Here is a 21,572-nt window from a genome sequence, read left to right as displayed (position 1 = left end):
GAACTGAAAAGTCTGAGAACTGAAGTCAGCTATTTAGTAATAGGATAGGACATTAACATACAAAATTGCCTCTTATTATTTTCTTTTCCCTAGCCTCTGTCTCTATCTCTCTGTCCTTAGATTGTGACCACCCTGGACAGGACCCATGTCCCTTCGTGAATCCTTGTCAACCACAGAGCACAGTGCGCGCACTACCATAAACAAATATTTTTAAACAGAACAGATAGCAATAGTACAAGCTCCTTCTACTACCCTACCAATGTTTCCATGCTGACCTGGACCTGATTGAGCTTCCAAGCCTAAGGACTAATTTAGAACAGTGTTCAACCTATGTTTTAAAATAGTTATGCTTGGTATTCAGCACTCTGGCAAACTGTTTAAAACCTGCTTTGCTGACAAACTCAATATTAATTACAGAAAGCACCTTAATCAGAAGTTACCTTAACTGGACTCAGAATGGCAGCTTTGCGATGGGATCTAGATCACATTATTAATTCCCTAAGCTATCCCCTGAGGTTGTTTTCTAATTCATGGATACTTTGGTGGAACTGAGAACAATACCTACTATGGAAATGGCAAGCTTTAAAATATCTGAGAAAACGACAGTGGCCTCATTATTTTGGATCTTTTTTAATGGCCTATATAAAAAGGATTATCTGGAATTCCCAAATCTAGCAGAAAGACATCCACAAAAAATGAATTGTAATCTTAATGACAGCCACATTAGTCTTAAAATAGATTAACGTGCAGCACACTATTCTACTAACTTCTCATTCACCTAACTGATTTCCCCTCATTTTAGACCCAAAAGACTGGGGTGCTGAATATATTTAAACATAAACCTGATGAAATCTCTTTCCATATCAAACTGTTGTAGTTTCAGTTAGGCTGAACCAGAACTGCTCACACAATTACACAATAATATGAAGAGAGAGACATTTAGACAGACAGATTTTACACTTGTACTAGTGAGGAAAAGACAGAAGAGGGTACTTATTCTAGTGTTGCATGAAGGAATAGAGGTGACAGTTGTGAACTGAGATCTAAAAAAGGTGCAATTAATTCTGTCTTTAAAATAATTTTTTTTTTGCAAGAACATTTTCTGCAAGTAGGGGGAAGTGGTAGACGTGGTATATCTTGACTTTAGTAAAGCTTTTGATACTGTCTTGCATGACCCTCTCATAAACAAACTAGGTAAATGCAACCTAGATGGAACTATTATAAGGTGGGTGCAAACCTGGTTGGAAAACCTTTCCCAGAGAGTAGCTATCACTGGTTCACAGTCATACTGGAAGGGCATAACGAGTGGGGATCAGTTCTGGGTCCGGTTCTGTTCAATATTTTCATCAATGATTTAGATAACGGCATACAGAGTACACTTATAAATTTTGTGAACGATACCAAGCTGGGAGGGGTTGCAAGTGCTTTGGAGGATAAGATTGAAATTTAAAATGATCTGGACAAACTGGAGAAATGGTCTGAAGCAAATCGGATGAAATTCAATAAGGACAAATGCAAAGTACTCCATTTAGGAAGGAACAATCAGTTGTACACATACAAAAGGGAAAATGACTGCTTAGGAAGGAGTACTGCGGAAAGGGATCTGGGGATCATAGTGGACCACAAGCTAAATACGAGTCAACAGTGTGACGCTGCTGCAAAAAAAGTGAACAGCCTTCTGAGATGTATTAGCAGGAGTGTTGTAAGCAAGACATGAGATGTAATTCTTCTGCTCTACTCCATGCTCATTAGGCCTCATCTGGAGTATTATTTTCCAGTTCTGGGCAAAACATTTCAGGAAGAATGTGGACAAATCGGAGAGAGTCCAGAGAAGAGCAACAAAAATGACTAAAGGTCTAGAAAACATGACTTATGAGGGAAGATAGAAAAAAAAATGGGTTTGTTTAGTCTGGAAAAGAGAAGACAGAGGGGACATGATAACAGTTTCCAAGTCTGCAAAATGTTGTTACAAAGAGGAGGAAGAAAAGAAATGGGCTTAAATTGCAGCAAGGGAGGTTTAGGTTGGACATTAGGAAAAATTTCCTGTCAAGATGATTAAGCACTGGAATAAATTGTCTAGGGAAGTTGTGGAGACTATCACTGGAGATTTTTAAGAGCAGGTTAGACAAACACCTGTCATGAATGGCCTAGGTAATACTTAATCCTGCCACGAGTGCAGGGGACTGGACTAGATGACCTCTCGAGATTCCTTCCAGTTCTATGATTCGATTATTTGAAATGTGAGACTTTGGACATCACAAAATATTAATCCCTAGAAATGCTTCTATTGACATGAAAAACTTTGAGCCTCTGAAATTAAATTCTTTTCAATATTTTATTGATGTCAATGTAAAAAAACAGAACTAGTATATCTGAAAAAAATATTGCAGTAGTAATATACTACTTTAAAAACTGCATGGAGATTTAACTTAAAGGAAGTGGAGGAAAACAGTCATATGAAACATAAAATATGTGCCAGATACCTATTTAAATATAGGAGGTACAAAAATACAAAATAAAAAAAATCCTTTAAATCTATAATTCATCTGGCCATTTTGAGAAGTTCATTAAACTCACTTCCAAGCCTTCACCTCTACTTCTTTCTTTATTAACAATGTAATGCTCACAAAAAGTGCCAGATTAAACAGCCCTGGAGACTGGAATCTGTTTATTCACAGTATCAGAGGGGTAGCCATGTTAGTCTGGAACTGTAAAAAGCAACAGTTCTGTGGCACCTTAAAGACTAACAGATGTATTGGAGCATAAGCTTTTGTGGGTGAATACCCACTTCATTTACATGCATCTGACGAAGTGGGTATTCACCCACGAAAGCTTATGCTCCAATACATCAGTTAGTCTATAAGGTGCCACAGGACTCTTTGTTGCTGTTTATTCACAGAACAGGTATATCATCAATCCACACAGCACTCTGCTAGCATGCCTCAACACTAGAGGGACCACCTCTAAGAACACGACAATGAGTTCGTATCCATGCTTATTCAATCCTAGGACTGTCTGCTGAAACTGCTAGCAGGGTATCAATTAGTTTCATGTATGATTATAGTTTGTATGATGTGTAACCTGTCTGTCAGAAACTGGACTGAACACTAGCCTACCTACTGTAGGCCACAGAGCAGCCAGCAGACAGTAATAACTTCGTCATAAGCAATCTTAGCTGGATTGGAACCAATTTACTAGAGGTGAAAGACTCTGTATCCCAATACAAATCTCGTAAGACATTGTCTCCTACTTTTTAAGGATCTGTTTTTTTTACCCTAACTCGATACCTACTACAACTGCTGAACTGTCAGTATAGATGGGGATAGGGTGAAGAAGAAGATGAGTTTTGAACAAAAGCAGAGCTCTCAAACTCATCTTAAGCTCAAAGCCATTGTTGCAATTTGTTTTCCACTCAGGTTCACAGTCTCTAGACTTATTGAGAATAAGAGGTTTCTCCTAATTCTACTGTTGGCATCTGTTGTGATCACCATGTAATGGGGACCTTTGCAGAGGAAATCCCCAAAAAGAATTGGTGGGGTTTTCTCACTCAAGAAACCCTTTTTGTCTATCATGATCCTGTTCCCAAAGTCGCAGTCCTCAAGACTCCATTGAGAAAGCAAGAATAATGTCAGAGGTTAAGAATGTCACCAGACACTTGATACCAGCTCTGTTATGGGTGACATGATTTCCAAAGGTTTCATAACCTCTGGATTGAAACAAGTAGCTACCCAGAATTTATCACGTCCATCGTCTTGAATCTGGTTCTTTACTGGGATCACAGTGACCTTACCTGTATTAAAAAGAGCCCACAATGTACCAGTAGTTGAGATGGGCCCAGGGTTATCTTCTTTTTGTTGATGACAAAGTCCAGTGCCTGAGGAAAGAGGACTTCAGTTCCAAAACCTGGAGAGCACCTTGTGTTGTTGCTGCCCTGATCAATCAAGTGTGGAGGCAGATGTGTATCTTTCTATACCAGAGAGAAACTGCTATCTTGAAAATACTCTGAGGGTAGAGAGAACTACCTGAAAGCGTTTCCTACTTTGAAATGAAACAACCTATAGAGCCCTGCATCAATAAAAAATGTGTATTCACATCCGATCAGCTAACGTGGTCCACAGTTATCCACAGATTTGCAGGGCTCTAACAATCTTTCATTTTAGAATATAGAAATAAGCATCTTTAATACTGGTAGATGCAAGGAAATCTCCTGGCTCAACTGCTGCACTTAGGTCTCAAAGGGCCTCGATCTTCAATTTCTTATATGTTATCTAGCCAAATTAGATCAAACTCTAGAGGAGTTGTCTCCAGGTAATCAGGAGCAATAAATAGGAAAGAATATATACTGAATTTCTAATGATCTGGAAACAGAAATACCCCAGATTAGTTGTATGTTGCTGATGGCTGTAACTGCTGCCCCTCCCTTTCTTGGGATTCAAGGGGAATTAACAAAGTCAGCTCTTGACTGGGTTTAATTCTATGTACCCTGATGTGATGTAACAGGTTTGTGTGTTTCACAGTTCTTGAAAAAGCAGCGAAGTCTATTCCCTAAAGAAACCAAATATATGGCTCTCGTCTCTGGTGTCTAAAAGACTCTTTGTTAGCCTTGACAGAGCCTGACATCCTGATTCAGCCCATTGGATCTGGCTGGAGAAGCCTCTGGATCTGAACCTGAATATGGACTTCAACAATGGACAAATCATGGGCTATTCCTCAAAGAGGAGTAAGATTACTTGTTATCTGGCAGAAATGCCTCGTTTTCCATTCCAGCAAGACAGATGGTAACCCAGCTCCTGATGTCCCACCAGGGAGCCCTGTGGTAGCACAAGCTGAAAAGAAAAATACTGTGGCTGAGGAGTGGCTGCATGAGCTGGGCAAGGCAGATATCTTAGTGACAGCTCCTCCAAAGCTGTAGGGTAAAGAAAGCAATGACTGACAAACCTTTGAGCATGTTTCTTCCTTTTATCATACCTCATTCACTCAGTTTTACAGAAGAGGGATAGGCTTCAACAAGCGGCGATCAGTAACAATCCTGATTTCCATTGCAGAGGGCTTTGGCCAGGGCTGTATTAGCTAATTCTGGTCTTTGTATGACAGAGAAGTTAGCTTAGAACCCTCTACATGTCCCTCACGGATAAAACGTCTGTGTATGCTCTTAGAAAGTATTATCTTGGAAGAGCCCTGGCCACAGAGGACACAGGAGGCAGCTAGCAGCAGGAGAAGCAAACATTTAAATTTCTTTTCCTTAAGAAAAAGCATTTTGAGGCTCCAAGCAAGTTCGGGGCCCCACTATGCTAGGTACTGTACGAACTGGAGAAACACAAAGAAAACATGGTCTCTGCCACAAGGGACTGCAAATTAATTATTTCATATCTTTATTGATTTAAGTAGACATTGATCAATAAACTTCTCTATAAGAATGAAGAAATTTCATTTTGTAATTACTTATGTCTTTTGTCAATCCCTCTCAGATAATTTCAAGAACATTTCTATAAAATGCCATGTTTTGACTGCATAATCATTTAGGAAATACAGATTGTTTAATTGTCTTCAATGACTGATGTGACTTCAGTAATAAACTTAAAAAACCCAACAACTAAGCAAAAAATTAATAAATAAATAAAACCACCACTGTCTTTTAGTTAAGAAATAATCTAATTTGCCTGACATCTCACGAAATCAATTAGATTAGACCTCCATTAAAGGGAAACTTCCGTTTTCTACCCTAATTATACAGCAGTACAATTTTTTTCATTAGAGAACAGTAGAACATGTACATTCACTATGACTGCATAAAGAAACAATACTATTTTCCAAGAAACACCAGCTATATCATCCTAATGTGCAATATAACAAGTGGATCTTATGGTAAACTTCCAATTTCAAATAATCTGTTAAACACATGTCAGACTTGTACTTTTACAAAAGTCTTTCATAGCTAGGTCTCCAGAAAAAAGATTTTCAAAATTGATATTAGAGAATTCTAAACCACCAACATCCATTCACAGAACATAAAAATGAACATAAATGATTGCTGTTCTTCTATAAGATGCAGGATACTTAGCAGGAGGAGTGAGACATTTTGGTGGCAGTACAATCTGCTTTGTCAGGTGGAAGCAGAAAGGGACAGAATCATAGAACTGGAAGGGACCTCGAGAGGTCATCTAGTACAGTCCCCTGCACTTGTGGCAGGACTAAGTATTATCTAGACCAGGGGTCGGGAACCTTTGAAAAATGGTGTGCCAAGGTTTTGCGTGCCAGTAAAAGGTTTCGTGTGCCAGACCGGCAGACCTGGTTCTGTCCATACAGGCTGGCAGTGGGCTGAGCAGGGCTGGCAGCTGGGACCCCGGCTGGCAAGGGGCCGGCAGCTGGAACCCCAGACTGGCAGCAGGCTGAGCGGCTCATCCCGCTGCTGGTCTGGGGTTCCATAATCCAGACCGGCATCGGGCTAAGCAGGGCCGACGGCCGGGACCCCAGTTGGCAGCAGCACACCACTAAAAATCAGCACACGTGCCGCCTTTGGCACGCATGCCGCAGGTTGCCGACCCCTGATCTAGACCATTCCTGACAGGTGTTTGTCTAACCTGCTTTTAAAAGTCTCCAACGATGGAGACTCCACAACTTCCCGAAGTAATTTATTCCAGTGCTTAACCACCCTGGCAGTTAGGAAGTTTTTCCTAATGTCCAACCTAAACCTCCCTTGCTGCAATTTAAGCCCATTGCTTCTTGTCTTATCCTCAGAGGTTAAGAAAATCAATTTTTCTTCCTCCTCCTTGCAACAACCTTTTACGTACTTGAAAACTGTTATCATGTCACCTCTGTCTTCTCTTTTCCAGACTAAACAAACCCAATTTTTTTTCAATTTTCCCTCATAGGTCATGTTTTCTAGACCTTTAATCATTTTTGTTGCTCTTCTCTGGACACTCTCCAATTTATCCACATCCTTCCTGAAATGTGTTGCCCAGAACTGGACACAATACTCCAGATGAGGCCTAATGAGCATGGAGTAGAGCAGAAGAATTACTTCTCGTGTCTTGCTTACAACACTCCTGCTAATACATCCCAGAAGGATGTTCGCTTTTTTTGCAACAGCATCACACGGTTGACTCATATTTAGCTTGTAGTCCACTCTGACCCCCAGATCCCTTTCCACAGTACTCCTTCCTAAGCAGTCATTTCCCATTTTGTATGTGTACAACTGATTGTTCCTTCCTAAATGGAGTACTTTGCATTTGTCTTTATTGAATTTCATCCTGTTTACTTCAGACCATTTCTCCAGTTTGTCCAGATCATTTTAAATTTCAATCCTGTCCTCCAAAGCACTTGCAACCTCTCCCAGCTTGGTATTGTTCGCAAAATTTATAAGTGTACTCTGTATGCCATTATCTAAATCATTGATGAAGATATTGAACAGAACTGGACCCAGAAGTGATCCCCCACTGCAGAAACCCATTCGTTATGTCCTTCCTGCATGACTGTAAACCACTGATAACTACTCTCTGGGAACAGTTTTCCAACCAGGTTTGCACCCACCTTATAGTAACTCCATCTAGGTTTGTTTATGATGGTGGAAACATGGGAGGAAAAAAAATGGAGGAAGTATCAGGGTTCCATAAACAATGTAACGGATGCCCTGGGGAACTCCTCTAATTTATTAATGACAAGGTGGGTGAGGTCATCCTGAAGAGCTCAAAAGCTAGTCTTTCTCACCAACAGAAGTTGGTTTAATAAAAGATATTACTTCACCCACCTTATCGCTCTAATATCCTGGGACCGACATGGCTACATCAACACTGCAGACAGCAATGGAAGATAGCTAATTTAGTAATGTCATTTTTGTTACTGAGCAGGGCTTTATATTTTGTAGTTTGGCATCACTGCTCCAGTATAGGAGTTCTAGGTTTAAGAGTGGCCTTAGATCTCTCACTCCCCAGGCAGAAGAAGCTAGGCAGCATTGTGGAGTTGCTGTACTTTGTTTTAATTGATAGTATGGTATCAATTCACTTCACAGATGCATCTGATTATCTGATCCATGGACTGAAATTTGTATCAGACACTTAGGAGGATACTTTACCCACCTATCCGAAGCAAAGTTCCTTTTACCTTGAGAGTTTAAGATGGAAGAATTGTTACAGATCAAAGGAAAAATATCAAAAAACACAAATGATCATCCCATTTTTGTAACTGAAGATTTGTCATATCTGTACACACAACACGTTTGGCCATACTTCTGTTCTCAGTTACATGTGGGCAAATTCTGTGGTGTTGCAAAAGTGCAGACGAAAGCATATCTTGGACCATTACATCCATAAATTTTTTCTCAATATAAAATGTTGGTAATTTATTCTGTTATATGCTAACCCTAATGGAACAGCATAGGTAATGCCACATGGGCTTCTTTTCTGACAAGTTAGCATTTCCCAAGGCATGTCCATTAGGGTTCTTTCTTGCAGCACCTGGATTCAACTGAAAGTTGGCCCAGAGCTAGTCTGGAGTAATATCCCTCTGTTAAAAGAAAGGACAGAAACAAAACATCAACTACACTGTTTATATTATATAACTGCATATGTAATAAATATTCTCAGTTATATTCTTAGGCCGTAAAATGAGAAAACGAACATTAAAACAAATCCAAAATACTAAAAATAATTTCCTATAAAAATGACTGCTTTTTCACCAAGTACAGTAACTTCTGCTCAATGCCAAAAGCAAACCATGTGCAGTTGTCTCTTCTAAGCAGCTAATGCATAAAACATCTATGAACATGAAAAATCTTGGAAGCAAAGTAGCTTGGAAAAGCAACTTAATTTATTAGGCAGTGATACTTAAACTAGCAAAAACTGGGATATACTATTAGTTTTTACTGAAAATACGGTCAGAAAGTTTCAATCTTGTATGTAAGAAAACTGATATTAAGTTTGTGCAACTTCAGAAATACTGTAGCACAGCTAATACTTAGGCCTTGGCTACACTTGTGAGTTACAGCGCAATAAAGCCTCCCAGAGTGCTGTACCTCACTCCCCATCCACACTGGCAAGGCATGTACAGCACTGTATCTTTGCAGCTACAGTGCTGCTGGTACTCCACCTCCCCAAGAGGAATAAAGAGTATTGTGCTGCCGCTGCTGCGCCAGTGTGGCCACCCAATGCACTCTGACTGGCCTCCAGAAGTATTCGGCAGTGTCCCACAACGCCTGTTCTAGCCACTCTGGTCATCAGTTCGAACTCTACTGCTCTGGCCTCAGGTGACCAACCCTCAGACCCGGGAATTTTAAAAATCCCCTTTATATTCCCTGGGAATTTTAAAAATCCCCTTCCTGTTTGCTCAGCCAGGCATGGAGTGCTATCAGGGAATCTTTCCAGGTGACCATGCCTCCAGGCAACAGGCGAGCCCCAGTATGGAGCAATGGCGAGTTGCTGGACCTCATCAGTGTTTGGGGGGAGGAAGTTGTCCAGTCCCAGCGGCGCTGCAGCCGTAGGCATTATGATACCTTTGGGCACATATCAAGGGCCATGATGGAAAGGGGTCATGACCGGGATGCACTGCAGTGCAGGGTTAAAGTAAAGGAGCTGCAGAGTGCCTACCGCAAAGCTGAGAGGCAAACGGCCGCTCAGGTGCTCCCCCCACGACCTGCCGATTCTATAAAGAGTTGGACGCGATACTTGGAGGTGACCCCACCTCCGCTCCGAGCACCACCATGGACACTTCAGAGCGGGGGGGGGAGGGGGAAGGAGGAGGAGGAGGATGAAAGCGGGAGTGAGGGTGCTGGGGCGGGGGGAGACACCCCGGAATCCCTGGAGGCATGCAGCCAGGAGCTCTTCTCGAGCCAAGAGGAAGGTAGCCAGTCGCAGCGGTCGGAACTTGGTGGAGGACAAACAGAAGAGCAGGTTCCTGGTAAGCAGGTTTTTTTCGGTGCGGGCTCTTTGGGAGAGGAGGGTTAGGACTGCATGCATGCCTAGATGCAGAATAGCGCATTGATGTGGTCTATCACATCGCGGTAATCGGCCTCGGTAATCTCTTCGAAAGTCTCATCCAGAACGTGGGCAATGCGCTTGCGCAGGTTTCTTGGGAGAGCCACCGTGATCCTTGTCCAAGTCAAGCTAATGTGTCCACACCACTGTGCCGCAAGGGGGCCATTGCTGCGCACAGGCAAGCTGCATATGGGCCATGGCAGAAGCCGCATTGCAGTAGAAGACCCTCTCTTGCTTCCCAGGTCACCCTCAGCTGCGAGATATCTTCCAGGATGAACTCCTGTGGAAAATGTTGGGACAGTGTTCAGTGTAGGTGCCCCTGCAGCTGTTGGCTCTCCCCAAGGCACAGAAACCCAGAGGACAGTACAGCCCTGAAACAATCAGTCCCCCTTACTCACCATTTTGGGGCTCCCATGGGTTATGTGCGCTCTCTTTGGGACGGGAAAAGTATGCTAGTATGTAGACTGTGTGTGCCCTCCTTAAGTGCGGGGGAATCATTACTCTGTCTGGTATAAACAATGCTGCCTCTGTTAAGTGTTGCATTTTGCCATTACAGATGCAACCTTGAGATCTCGGCCGTCCATGTTATCACCAGCTGAGAGACTGCAAAAGCTCCGGAAGAGACCGCGAAAAAGCAAAGAAGACATGCTGCATGAAGTGATGCATCAATCTCTTACAGAGAATCAAAAAGTGCAGGAGTGGAGGGAGAGCGAAAGCAGGATCCGCAAGGAGAAAACAGCGCACTGGAAGCAAAGCACGGATCGGCTGATAAGCATCACAGAGTGCCAAGCGGACTCTATCCAGGCGCACATAGCCATGCAGGCAGAGCATTACCACGCCCGACTTCCCTTGCAGCTCTTGTCCAAAAATTCTTTCAATTGTGCCCCCATGTCACCTCCAACCCACTTTCCCCAACATCCGGGTTCTTACCGCCACCAGCTGCCTCCAACACCTGTATCTTCACCAAGCAGCCCTGAGAACGACGACCCTTACCTTCTGCACTCAACCCCCATCACTATGCAGTATAGCCATCCTGAAGTGCAGCACTCATTGCACAGCACTCCAGACAGAACATACGCAAATCTGTGATTTTACCATTCCCAACCCCACCCCCTTGCCCTTTCTGATTCCCAAACGGTTGTGTTTCTTTTCAGTACATGAATTTTCTTTTCAATAAATGGATTTTTTGGCTTTGAAAACATTCTTTATTATTGCATAAACTAAAAGGCACTGCAAATCAGCTTAGCAAACACCGATTCCTACTAATATTGGAACCACTGCACTTCAATCCCGTGCAGGGCACCAGACATTACTGCTAGTTTTTAGCCTCAAATTGCTCCCTCAAGGCATCCCTAATCCTTGCAGCCCTGTGCTGGGCCCCTCTAATAGCCCTGCTCTCTGGCTGTGCAAATTCAGCTTCCAGGTGTTGAACATCGGAGGTCCATGCCTGACTGAATCTTTCACCCTTCCCTTCACAAATATTATGGAGGGTACAGCACGCGGATATAACACAGGGATGCTGTTTTCGGCCAAGTCCAGCTTCCCATACAGAGATCGCCAGCAGCCCTTTAAACTGCCAAAAGCACACTCCACAGTCATTCGGCACCGGCACAGCCTGTAGTTGAACCATTCCTTGCTGCTGTCAAGGCTCCCTGTGTAGAGTTTCATGAGCCATGGCATTAACGGGTAAGCAGGGTCTCCACGGATCACAATGGGCATTTTGACTTCCCCTACTGTGATCTTCCGCTCTGGGAAAAAAGTCCCGGCCTGCAGCTTCCTGAACAGGCCAGTGTTCTGAAAGATGCGTGCATCATGCACCTTTCTGGGCCAGCCTGCGTTAATGTAAATGAAACGCCCATGGTGATCCACAAGCGCCTGGAGAACCATAGAGAAATACCCCTTCCGATTAACGTACTTGGATGCTAGGTGGGGTGGTGCCAGAATAGGAATGTGCGTCCCATCTATCGCCCCTCCACAGTTAGGGAACCCCATTTGCACAGAGCCATCCACAATGTCCTGCACGTTACCTGGAGTCATGGTTCTTCTGAGCAGGATGCGATTAATGGCCCTGCAAACTTGCATCAACACGATTCCAACGGTCGATTTTCCCACTCCAAACTGGTTCGCGACCAATTGGTAGCTGTCTGGAGTTGCCAGCTTCCAGATTGCAATAGCCACCCGCTTCTCCACTGGCAGGGCAGTTCTCAATCGCATGTCCTTGTGCCGCAGGGTGGGGGCGAGCCTCCTCACACAGTCCCATGAAAGTGGCTTTTCTCATCCGAAAGTTCTGCAGCCACTGCTCATCATTCCAGACTTGCATGACGATATGATCCCACCACTCGGTGCTTGTTTCCCGAGCCCAAAAGCGGCATTCCACAGTGCTGAGCATGTCCGTGAATGCCACAAGCAATTTCATGTCGTACGCGTTACGCGACTGGCTATCATCGTCGGACTCCTCACTGTCACTTTGGATCTTAAGGAATAGCTCGACTGCCAAACGTGACGTACTGGTAAGACTCGTCAGCATGTTCCGCAGCAGTTCGGGCTCCATTTCCCACAGACCGAAACGGAACACAGATTGCGCTGCACAGAAACCATTGAAAGATGGCGCCAAATGGAAACACAGGAATTGCTGGGATGCAAAGCGATGCATCACGGGGCGTTGGGACAGGACTCAGAATGCCCCACAACCCCCACCCCTTCCCACAACCCACGGTGCCAGAATGGGAAGAGGTGCTCTGTGGGATAGCTGCCCATAATGCAGTGCTCCCAATGCCGCTGCAAGTGCTGTAAATGTGGCCATGACAGTGCGCTGTCAGCTGTCAGTGTGGACAGACTGCAGCACTTTCCCTACTCAGCTGTACGAAGACAGGTTTAACTCTCAGCGCTGTACAGCTGCAAGTGTAGCCATACCCTCAGACTGAACACAAACCTTATACCTTTGGAACAACTGAAGTTGCATTAAAATCCCCTAGAACAAGCAAGCATTACTGGTAGCCACTAGAAATGCCTAAGAAAGAGGCCCAGGCAACAGAAGTGAGCTAGTGTGGAAAGAGGCAAGTAGTGGTCAGACACAGAAAAAGGGTGAGAAAAGGTCAGAGAAAACACACACACAGAATGGAAGACAAAACAGAAGGAATAAGAATATTTTATTAGACAATTTACCAGCATCTCGTCAGTCCCAGACAAGTTGTCCAGTCCAGTTCTCTGCTGATGTGTTACAGGAGTGATAAAGGCCAGGGTGCTAAACTCACTAAACTAGAAAAAACAAACAAACAGGGCTCGACCCTCATTTAACAGTTGGACATGTGCTATTGAAGGGACACTGTTTCACTCTTAACAAACCTCTAAAATGAGCTTTGGACAAAACAGAGAACATGTAATACAAAATGAATTCTAAGTATGTGAAAGCACACATTAAAACATATTTAACAGCTATAGCAGAGTAACTTATTTAAGAGTTGATTTATCCTACATTTTATTTCTACTTAGTAAAAATGTGTGAATCTGGCCGGGAATTGAGGGCTATGGTGGGCGTATTGGGATGAACTTCATGGCTCTAATAGGTCACTGGAGTGGGAACTTTTTTCTCTTTTTGGTTTGAGAAAACTGTTCTACTTGTTTTTCTTGTGTAAATTGTTTTAAACTTTTAATGTATGTCAAAGATTAAATAAAATACATATCTGATAAATATTTCTATATTTAAGAATAGAAAGTTAGCATGCAAACAAATTTAAACACAAAACATAGGAAAATAAAGTTAAAATACTTTTAGATTAGTTACCTTACAGTAACTGTGGTTCTTCAAGATAGGTTCTCTCTATATAGTACATTGTTGTTGTGCATGTGCCCCAGGTACTTGAATTTGGATTCTTCAGGCCAGCAGCATCCGTTCGGGGCTGCAACTGTATTCTGGGGGCTTGTCTTCACTACGGGGAAACCAATGCTGCTGCAGGGATTGATTTGGCAGATCTAGTGAAGACCCGCTAAATCGATGGCAGAGCGCTCTCCGGTCGACCCAGGTACTCCAGCTCTCTGAGAAGACAAGCCCTAAGGGTCATTGTGCCTCCGACCCAAGGGAGTAACGGCAAGGCGACCCCAATCACCCCTCGGTCCCTTCACCAATGCAGAATCTAGGTGTTCTCAGACTCCACAGCAGCAGAGAAGGAGGGTGGGGCATGGAACACATCTGGACAACACATCTTGAACTACAATTACTGCAAGGTGAATAAGTTTTTTCTTCTTTGAGTGCTATATATATTTATTTATTTATTTTCATTCCAATTTTGGTCATTCACAGGACATAGGTACTATTTGATAATCTATTTGAACAACGATTGTAAGATGGCTCTGCCAAAATGAGCACTGGATCTTGATGTTTTTATTATGAAGTACTGTTGTGTAAGCATATGCATATAATTCCAACTTGCTGTCCCACATATTTCTACTATTGGAACACTTTCCAAAGAAGCTGCAGAAAGCTGCTTAACCCCAGTGGAGCGAGTGGGCTGTAGTCCTCGAGGGTGGATCTCAGTTATCTATTTGATAACCTAATTTAATACAAGCAGAAAACCTGTTCAATTTGTGTTGTGTTGATACAACTAAACGGCTTACTTCTGTCTAGACAGAAGTGTGAACTTTATTTTTGCCTTTTTTGGAATGTGGCTTGGGAAAAATACAGGGATGTATATTACTTGGTTGATAGAAGTCAAAGACTAGCTTCGGCAAAAACTTTGGGGAAGGCAACAAGGTCCTCCTGTCTCTATGAAACACCATATATGGAGGTCCCATCACTCTACTGTCCTTCTGGCCAATGTTATAGCCACTATGAAGGCTATCTTGATGGACAAGTGGAAGAGGAAACGTAGCATGGGGCTCAAAGAATGGATCCATCAGCACTAGGTCGAAATCCCATGGAAAGAGGCTTCCTGGTTGGGGGAGGTACCTGCATAAGGCCCTTCAAGAATCTAGCTACTGTGGGACATGAGAACGTTCAATGGCCCTGAATGGGAGCATGCCAAGCTGAAATGGCTGCTAGGTGAACATTAAGGGAATTTACAGACCACCTTGAATTCTTTAAGGACAGGAGATATTCCAGTATATCAGGTATGCGATTTTGAGAGAAAAATGATGTTGGTGGGTCTGACTGAATAAACCAACCTTTGAAGAGTCCTTTCTACTGTGGATAAGGATATTCTGTACCTCCACACAGTAGCTTCTCTCTCTACCGATGTTAGCCAACCAGGCTTCATGGTATGAGGTGCATGGATGATCTGAAGGGAACATCTACCCCTTCCTTTGTGATATTACATCTGGCTGAAGAGGTAACTGGACTGGAGGACTAACTGAGACATTCATCAGATCTGAGAACTAGAACTGCTTTGGCCAAACGGGTGCCAGCATGATCATCTTGGCTGAGTCCCAGACAACTCTTGGGATTAGTGGAATCAGAGGATATGTATACATTAGATTTGGAGTCCAGGGGATCGGGATCTAATCACTTCTGACAGAGATCCCTGGTCCTTGCCACTTCTGGAGCAGAATTTGTAATATTTTTTATTCTCCTTTGTCACAAATAGGTCTGTGAATCAACCCCACTTTGTGAATATGATTGTCTCCTTCACTGACCATTAGTGGCCCTTGAAAACTGCCTGCTGGAGTAGTCCACCACAACATTCTGCAAACATGGTAAGTGAAGTGCTATTGGGGTAATCTCATGCCATGTACACCAATTCCAAATGCATACAGTCTCTTGACACAGAGGAGCAGATTTTGCTCCCTGCTGCTTGCTGATATAAAACATCACTGTGGTATTGTGTGTTGCAATCTGAACGACTAAGCCTCTGAGAATCATTGGGGAAAAAATGGCCCTTAGCTCTAAAATGTTTGTGTGTAACCAGGCTTCCTGAGAATCCAAAGGCCTTAAGTCTGAAGAAATCTATGTTTAGCATCTTGGATGGCTATGGTGAAAAATACTTGCAGAGGGTTCTTCCACCACTTTAATGGTGACAGAACTTTTGGAGGAAACTGCACCTTCAACTCTAGATGTTTGTCGGGCTCATATACTGATTTCAATGACCTCTGCATGCACTGGAGGTGAAATCTGGCATCGTATGTTATCTATGTGCAGGAGGCCATGGACACCAGATATCTGAGACAAGTTCTCACCAGTGTCTGATAATTGCCTACAATGTCATCATCTAGATCTTCTATGGCTTGAAATCTTTTCCTGGCGCAGATAGGCCCTTACTGTAGGGGATGCCAGAACTGTCCCAATAAATTCTATCCTCTGTGTTGGAATTAACACTGATTTCTTTATATTGACTCTGAGGCCTAGCGAGGCAAAAAGTTGTATGTTATATGTTACATGGAGCCTGTTACTTGTTATAGAGACTTTCCCCGGATGAGCCAGTCATCTAGGTATGGGTAAACCTGGAACCTTCATTTCCTCAAGTAGGTTGTTACTACTGCAATGTATTTGGTAAATACCCTGGCTGCTGTTGATACATCAAATGGCAGGACTCTATATTGATAGTATTATTTGCTCACCTAAAACCTTTGGTATTTTTGGTGGGCAGGATGGATTACTATATGAAAGTAAGCATCCTGGAGATTGAGAGCTGCATATCAGTTCTGTAGCTCTAGAGAGGGAATTATAGAGGCCAGTGTAACCATCCTGAACTTGAATCTGAAGATGGAAGTGTTCAGCTGTCTCAATTCCAGAATAGAGTACCAGCCCCCTTTTTTCTTAGGTATTAGAAAGTAATTGCAGTAAAATCTTTTTCCTCTTATGGTCTTGAGGACTGGAATTGGATAGTGAATGAGAAGGTGGCACCTACCTGGTACAGGCAGAACGAGAGGAGGGAGAAAGAATAATCCTCTTCTAATGCAGAAGCAGTTATAGCTGGGGTGCTAGGCACTCACTCAGTATATTGTCTACTCAATATTGTAAGTGTGCTTGATACTGGAAAGGCAGTAGCGGATGGTACAAGAGGAATTCTGACCACTAACAATTGCAGTGATTCCAAGACCACAGAGACTCAGGTCTATCAAAGCCATAAAGACATGTGAATGGAAGCGGTCAGTAACAGAGTAATCGGTACCAAAGACATCAGTATCAGGGTCCTCTGTGCTCCAATGGCAGGGTGGCCAGTGTTTGAGTGTCACAGAGTCAGAGTGTAGGAGCAGGATTTTATAATGTCGCATAAGAATTAACGTATAATTTGATTTCATCCTGTCAGCCACCCTTTTTGAATAGCAGAAAGAAATGACAGACCAGAACAATCCTTATGACTGATTATGGTCACCCTTTTGTTTTAGGATAAGTTATAATGTCTACTATGGTTTCTTATATATATTACAAATTAGGCACTCTAGTTAAATATACATTTCTTTGTTTTAAGGTTTAGAAAGTAACAAACAGGATCTTGTATTGTATCTATGTTAAGGAGATTAGAGGAATATTGAGGGCCTGAAGCCCCAATGTAAATTATAGGCTTGATTTACAATGTATTCTGCTGAATATAAAATGCCGTCTGTATACCTTGGAAGGTTTCTGTAAGAGATTGTTTGTGTGAATGAGGAATGCATGCATCAGGAAAAGATAAGGTGTTAAAGCCATCACAAATGTCCAGATGGTCAAGAAGTGAGAGACTTGGAAAGACCAGGAGACAATCAGAAAACATCCATTGTATCCGATGCTAAACATGTTAGCAGCATTGACAACCTCAGAGGTGAGGCAGACACCCCTGAAGGCGAGACAACAAATAGGAGATAACGATGGGAAGTCCGACAATAACCATCAAATGCTAACACCACTTAAGGCCTAATGATTACAGGATGACATTGCAAAATGCATGGACTCAAATGGGAATTTACAACTATAAAGCTGGGTTGTTTTGCCATGGAAGTCGGGGTTCAATCCTGCAAGGCCTCGGAGCATTGGATCGCGACCGACAAGAGCCGAGCTCCACACTCGTGCTCAATCTAACTGGCCAGTAGATTGACTCGAGCCACAACAGACTGGCAACTATAAACATCACTGCAGAGGGGGTGTGCGTGTGCGCGTGTCTGTGTGCGTGTGTGCTTTGTATGAGCATAACAAGAGTTTAAGACCAGAAGGGACCACCAGATCATCTAAGTCTGATCTCCTGTACATCACAGGCCATCAACACCCCACCCAGCACCCTGAGTTTCAGAGGGACCCTCCTAGCGCCTTGAACTACCCTTCTGAGCAGCAGAATGAGAGGGTTCCTGCTGTTTAGTGCTAGGACCTGATGAGGGGGACCTAAATCTATACCCCTTAGCGGACCAGTGATCCTTTCTTCCCCTATCCGTAGATGTTTTACTGGACACTAAGGAAGATCCCTCCAGGTATGTCTGCACAGCAAAGAAAAACCTGCGGCTGGGCCATGTCAACCAACTCGGGTTCATGGAGCTCAGGCTGTGGAGCTGTTTCATTGCTGTGTAGACTTCCAGGCTTCTGCAGGGTCACAGAGCTTGGGTTCCAGCCCAAGCCCGGAAGTCTACACAGCAACGAAACAGAGTTGGAGCCACAGTCTAAGCCCCACGAGTCCAATTTGGCTGGCATGAGCCAGCCACGGGTTTTTCTTTGCCATGTAGCGATACCCTCAGAGACAATGGAAGACTTTTTGAAGAGGTCTGCTCAAGGATTTCAGTTCCAGACACTCCACTCCATAGTCCTGTTCATTAAAAACAGCTTCAGGTAAACTTCTCGTCTTTTGTGTTCTGTTCGAGAAAAACTTGCAAATGACACATCTCTCTGGAATGTGCCCTTAATTGCTGAGGCATAATATCCATCATTATGGATGTCCATCATTAAGGGGCATTACTGCCTCACAAGGAGGACACATCTTAAATCCTGGAGACCTCTGTTCTATCATAAGGGCTGGACAGTACCAGATGAAATCCTTCAGAGAAAGAAGTTTTTTCCTGCCCCCCCCCCTTTTTTTTTTAAACCAAAAGGATACACTAAATATCAAACACATGCTAACACTAACTCACAGACACTGCTGGCCCAAAAAATCCAAAATCAAGTGCCTGGGGTGCAACAGTGGAACACATATGGACAAACCCTTGAAGTAATAGTACATGTTTTAAATGCACTTGATTCTGTATTTAATGGAACCAGGAATCTACAACAGATTTAAGCATTCATCTAATTCAGAGTATGCTGTTACCGAAAATAAATACAAGTGATGGCTGAATAATATTAGTATGGGGGGATTTTTCATTTTATTTTAATGTCACCAAGTTTATATTTTTAAAATTAAAAGACGTTGATGCACAATGAATACCAATTAAAAAGTTACCTTTCTTTCTCTAGTTCTTCTAAATAACCTGTGCTCTCTCTGCTTCCGTTCATAAACCCTCTTCTTGGAAATGATCCCATGGGTACAGGGCTGCACTCTCCTGAACGGCTTGACACGGACCCTTCCCTGCTTCCATATGAACGCAAGGACATCTTTGGCCTTAGCTTCACTCCAGGAAAGTTACCACTATCCAAGTTCAGTTCTGAATGAAAAATAAAGATCAAAGTTTTGTAGAGCAGAAGCTTAATAGCAGCAGACCTAAAAGACTGTATATACCTTAATTTTATATTTTGTGTGTGTCATGTAAACAAACTTTTTTTGTCTTCAGGTTGGTGGAAACAAACAGGTTTTTCTACAGATCCCAAAGGAAAATATTGTGTAAACCAACCAACCTTGATAGTACAGTTGGAGGATCATGTTATTAATCTAAACAAAAAGGTAATAAACCACTATTTGAGCAATAAAAATCAAGTGTAATTTTATGGAGGTTCAATAAAATGTAGCTTGTGTAACAATAGTATTTTGCATGGAGACTTAGGATAAACATTCCAAAAGCAGCTAAGTGATTTAGGATCTTTAGTCCCATTTTCAAAAGTGACTTAGGCACTTAGGATTCTTAAGTTTCATTGAAAGTCAGTGGGACTTAGCATCCTTTGAAAATATTACACCTCGGCAACTACGACTGGCAAGCAAGTAACTCTACCTAAAAATCTTTCCAAATTTACCTTTAAGTCGCTCCAACAAATCAATCTGTCCAGAGGAAGCCATTGCCTCATCTTCAATGCTTCCTTGTAGCTGTTTCAGCACCTCCTGTAAAAAAAAAGAGTGGAGCACAACTAAAAAAAAAATCCATACCACAACAACAATTGAAACACAGAACAAATGTATCTCTTCCTCCCCAAATATCAGATTTCATTAGAATAACTAATGCAATATTGGCACAAGTCCACTGCAACATTTCATCTGAACAGTAATCCACTGTCATTACAACAATTTTATTTGACTTGATTTCAACGTTCTTCCAAACATAATTGCATTCACGAGTTCATTCCCTTAAAATAACATATCACCTTTTACAACACAATTCATCTCAGTATTTCAAGGAGTTAGGCATCATCTTTATGTTACATGTGGCGAAATCAAGGTGCACAGAAATGAAGGCCAAAATTTTCAAACTTGTGTGCCTAAAATTAGTCTTGTAAATCTATTATTTAGGCACCAAAATAAAAGTAGCTTAATTTTCAGAGGAACTGAGCATCTTTAACTCGCAAAGACTTCAGTAGAAGCATAGGTGCTCAGTTGCCAAAGTTTTTCCATAGATACTCATCACTGTAGTAACTAACTATTAAGGGTCATAACATATTACTGCTGCTACTACCTGGCTTATGAGAAAAAGATTTAAGACTCAGATATGTACAGCCTAGAATCTGAAGCAAACATCTCTTTCCACTCTATACTATAAATTGATCAGATCATATAACTGAGCAAGAAAAAAAAACATGATGCAGAAAAGATTCACTATAAAAAACCCTGATTACTGAATTAAAAGGGGCTTCTAAGCCTCCCGGCTCCTAATGCTCAATGGCCTAAATTCAGGTGGACAATCAAATGCAAGTGTGGTCTGAAAGCTTTCGCTATTATAATGGAGGCTCCATCAATAACAAAAATAAATTGAAAAGCATTGCCACAAGGCAACCCCTGCCCCCGAAAAGGAATAAAAAATTATTTGTCTTGTCTCATGTTTAGAAACTGCTTTTAGAAGAAGCAGTAGTCACAGAAAGACCATGTCCAAATAATTAAAAAGGTACCCCTTAGCTATTACATACGGATAACTGCTCCTACATCAAGGATTGTGCATCTTTTTGTTTACTGTTACAAAACTAAAGAATTCTAGACAATTACAAATATCGTCTTCCTGTTGTTGTCCTTTATATTTTAAGGAAATGTCTGCTGAGCCACTCTTCCTCAATGCTAACAATTCCTGGAACACGTACAGCAGAGATACCAGATACATTGTGCTCCACTAAGAAGTAGGGAGGAAGAGAGAAAGAATGGATTCCCTTTGAAGCTAAGATGTTCTATATTATGATAGGGGTGCAATCTTGAAGTCCTACTCAGGCTCCAATTACTGTCCCCAATGCAAATGTCAAGTATAAGGGTTTTGAGGAGACATTTCCACAGAGTAGGGTGAGATAAAAGACGGTTACTCACCGTTGTAACTGTTGTTCTTCGAGATGTGTTGCTCATATCCATTCCATTAGGTGTGTGCGCG

General features: G+C 42.5%; 1 protein-coding gene across 10 annotated transcripts in view; it reads right to left on the bottom strand.

Annotated features, from left to right (window-relative positions):
* APC (APC regulator of WNT signaling pathway) overlaps positions 1-21,572 on the bottom strand; it is a 193,897-nt gene that overhangs the window by 103,231 nt on the left and 69,094 nt on the right. For all 10 annotated transcript variants that reach the window (XM_065550310.1, XM_008169993.4, XM_042840454.2 and 7 more), the window contains 2 exons: positions 20,026-20,110; positions 19,301-19,502 (listed from right to left, as the gene is read on the bottom strand). In XM_065550310.1, coding sequence (XP_065406382.1) covers positions 19,301-19,502; positions 20,026-20,110 — 287 coding nt within the window. The remainder of the gene's footprint in view (positions 1-19,300; positions 19,503-20,025; positions 20,111-21,572) is intronic.

Source organism: Chrysemys picta, chromosome 6, assembly GCF_011386835.1.
Source record: "Chrysemys picta bellii isolate R12L10 chromosome 6, ASM1138683v2, whole genome shotgun sequence".
Taxonomy (NCBI): domain Eukaryota; kingdom Metazoa; phylum Chordata; order Testudines; family Emydidae; genus Chrysemys; species Chrysemys picta.
The sequence above is the reverse complement of the archived record's forward strand: the minus strand, read 5'-3'. Positions and strand labels throughout refer to the sequence as shown.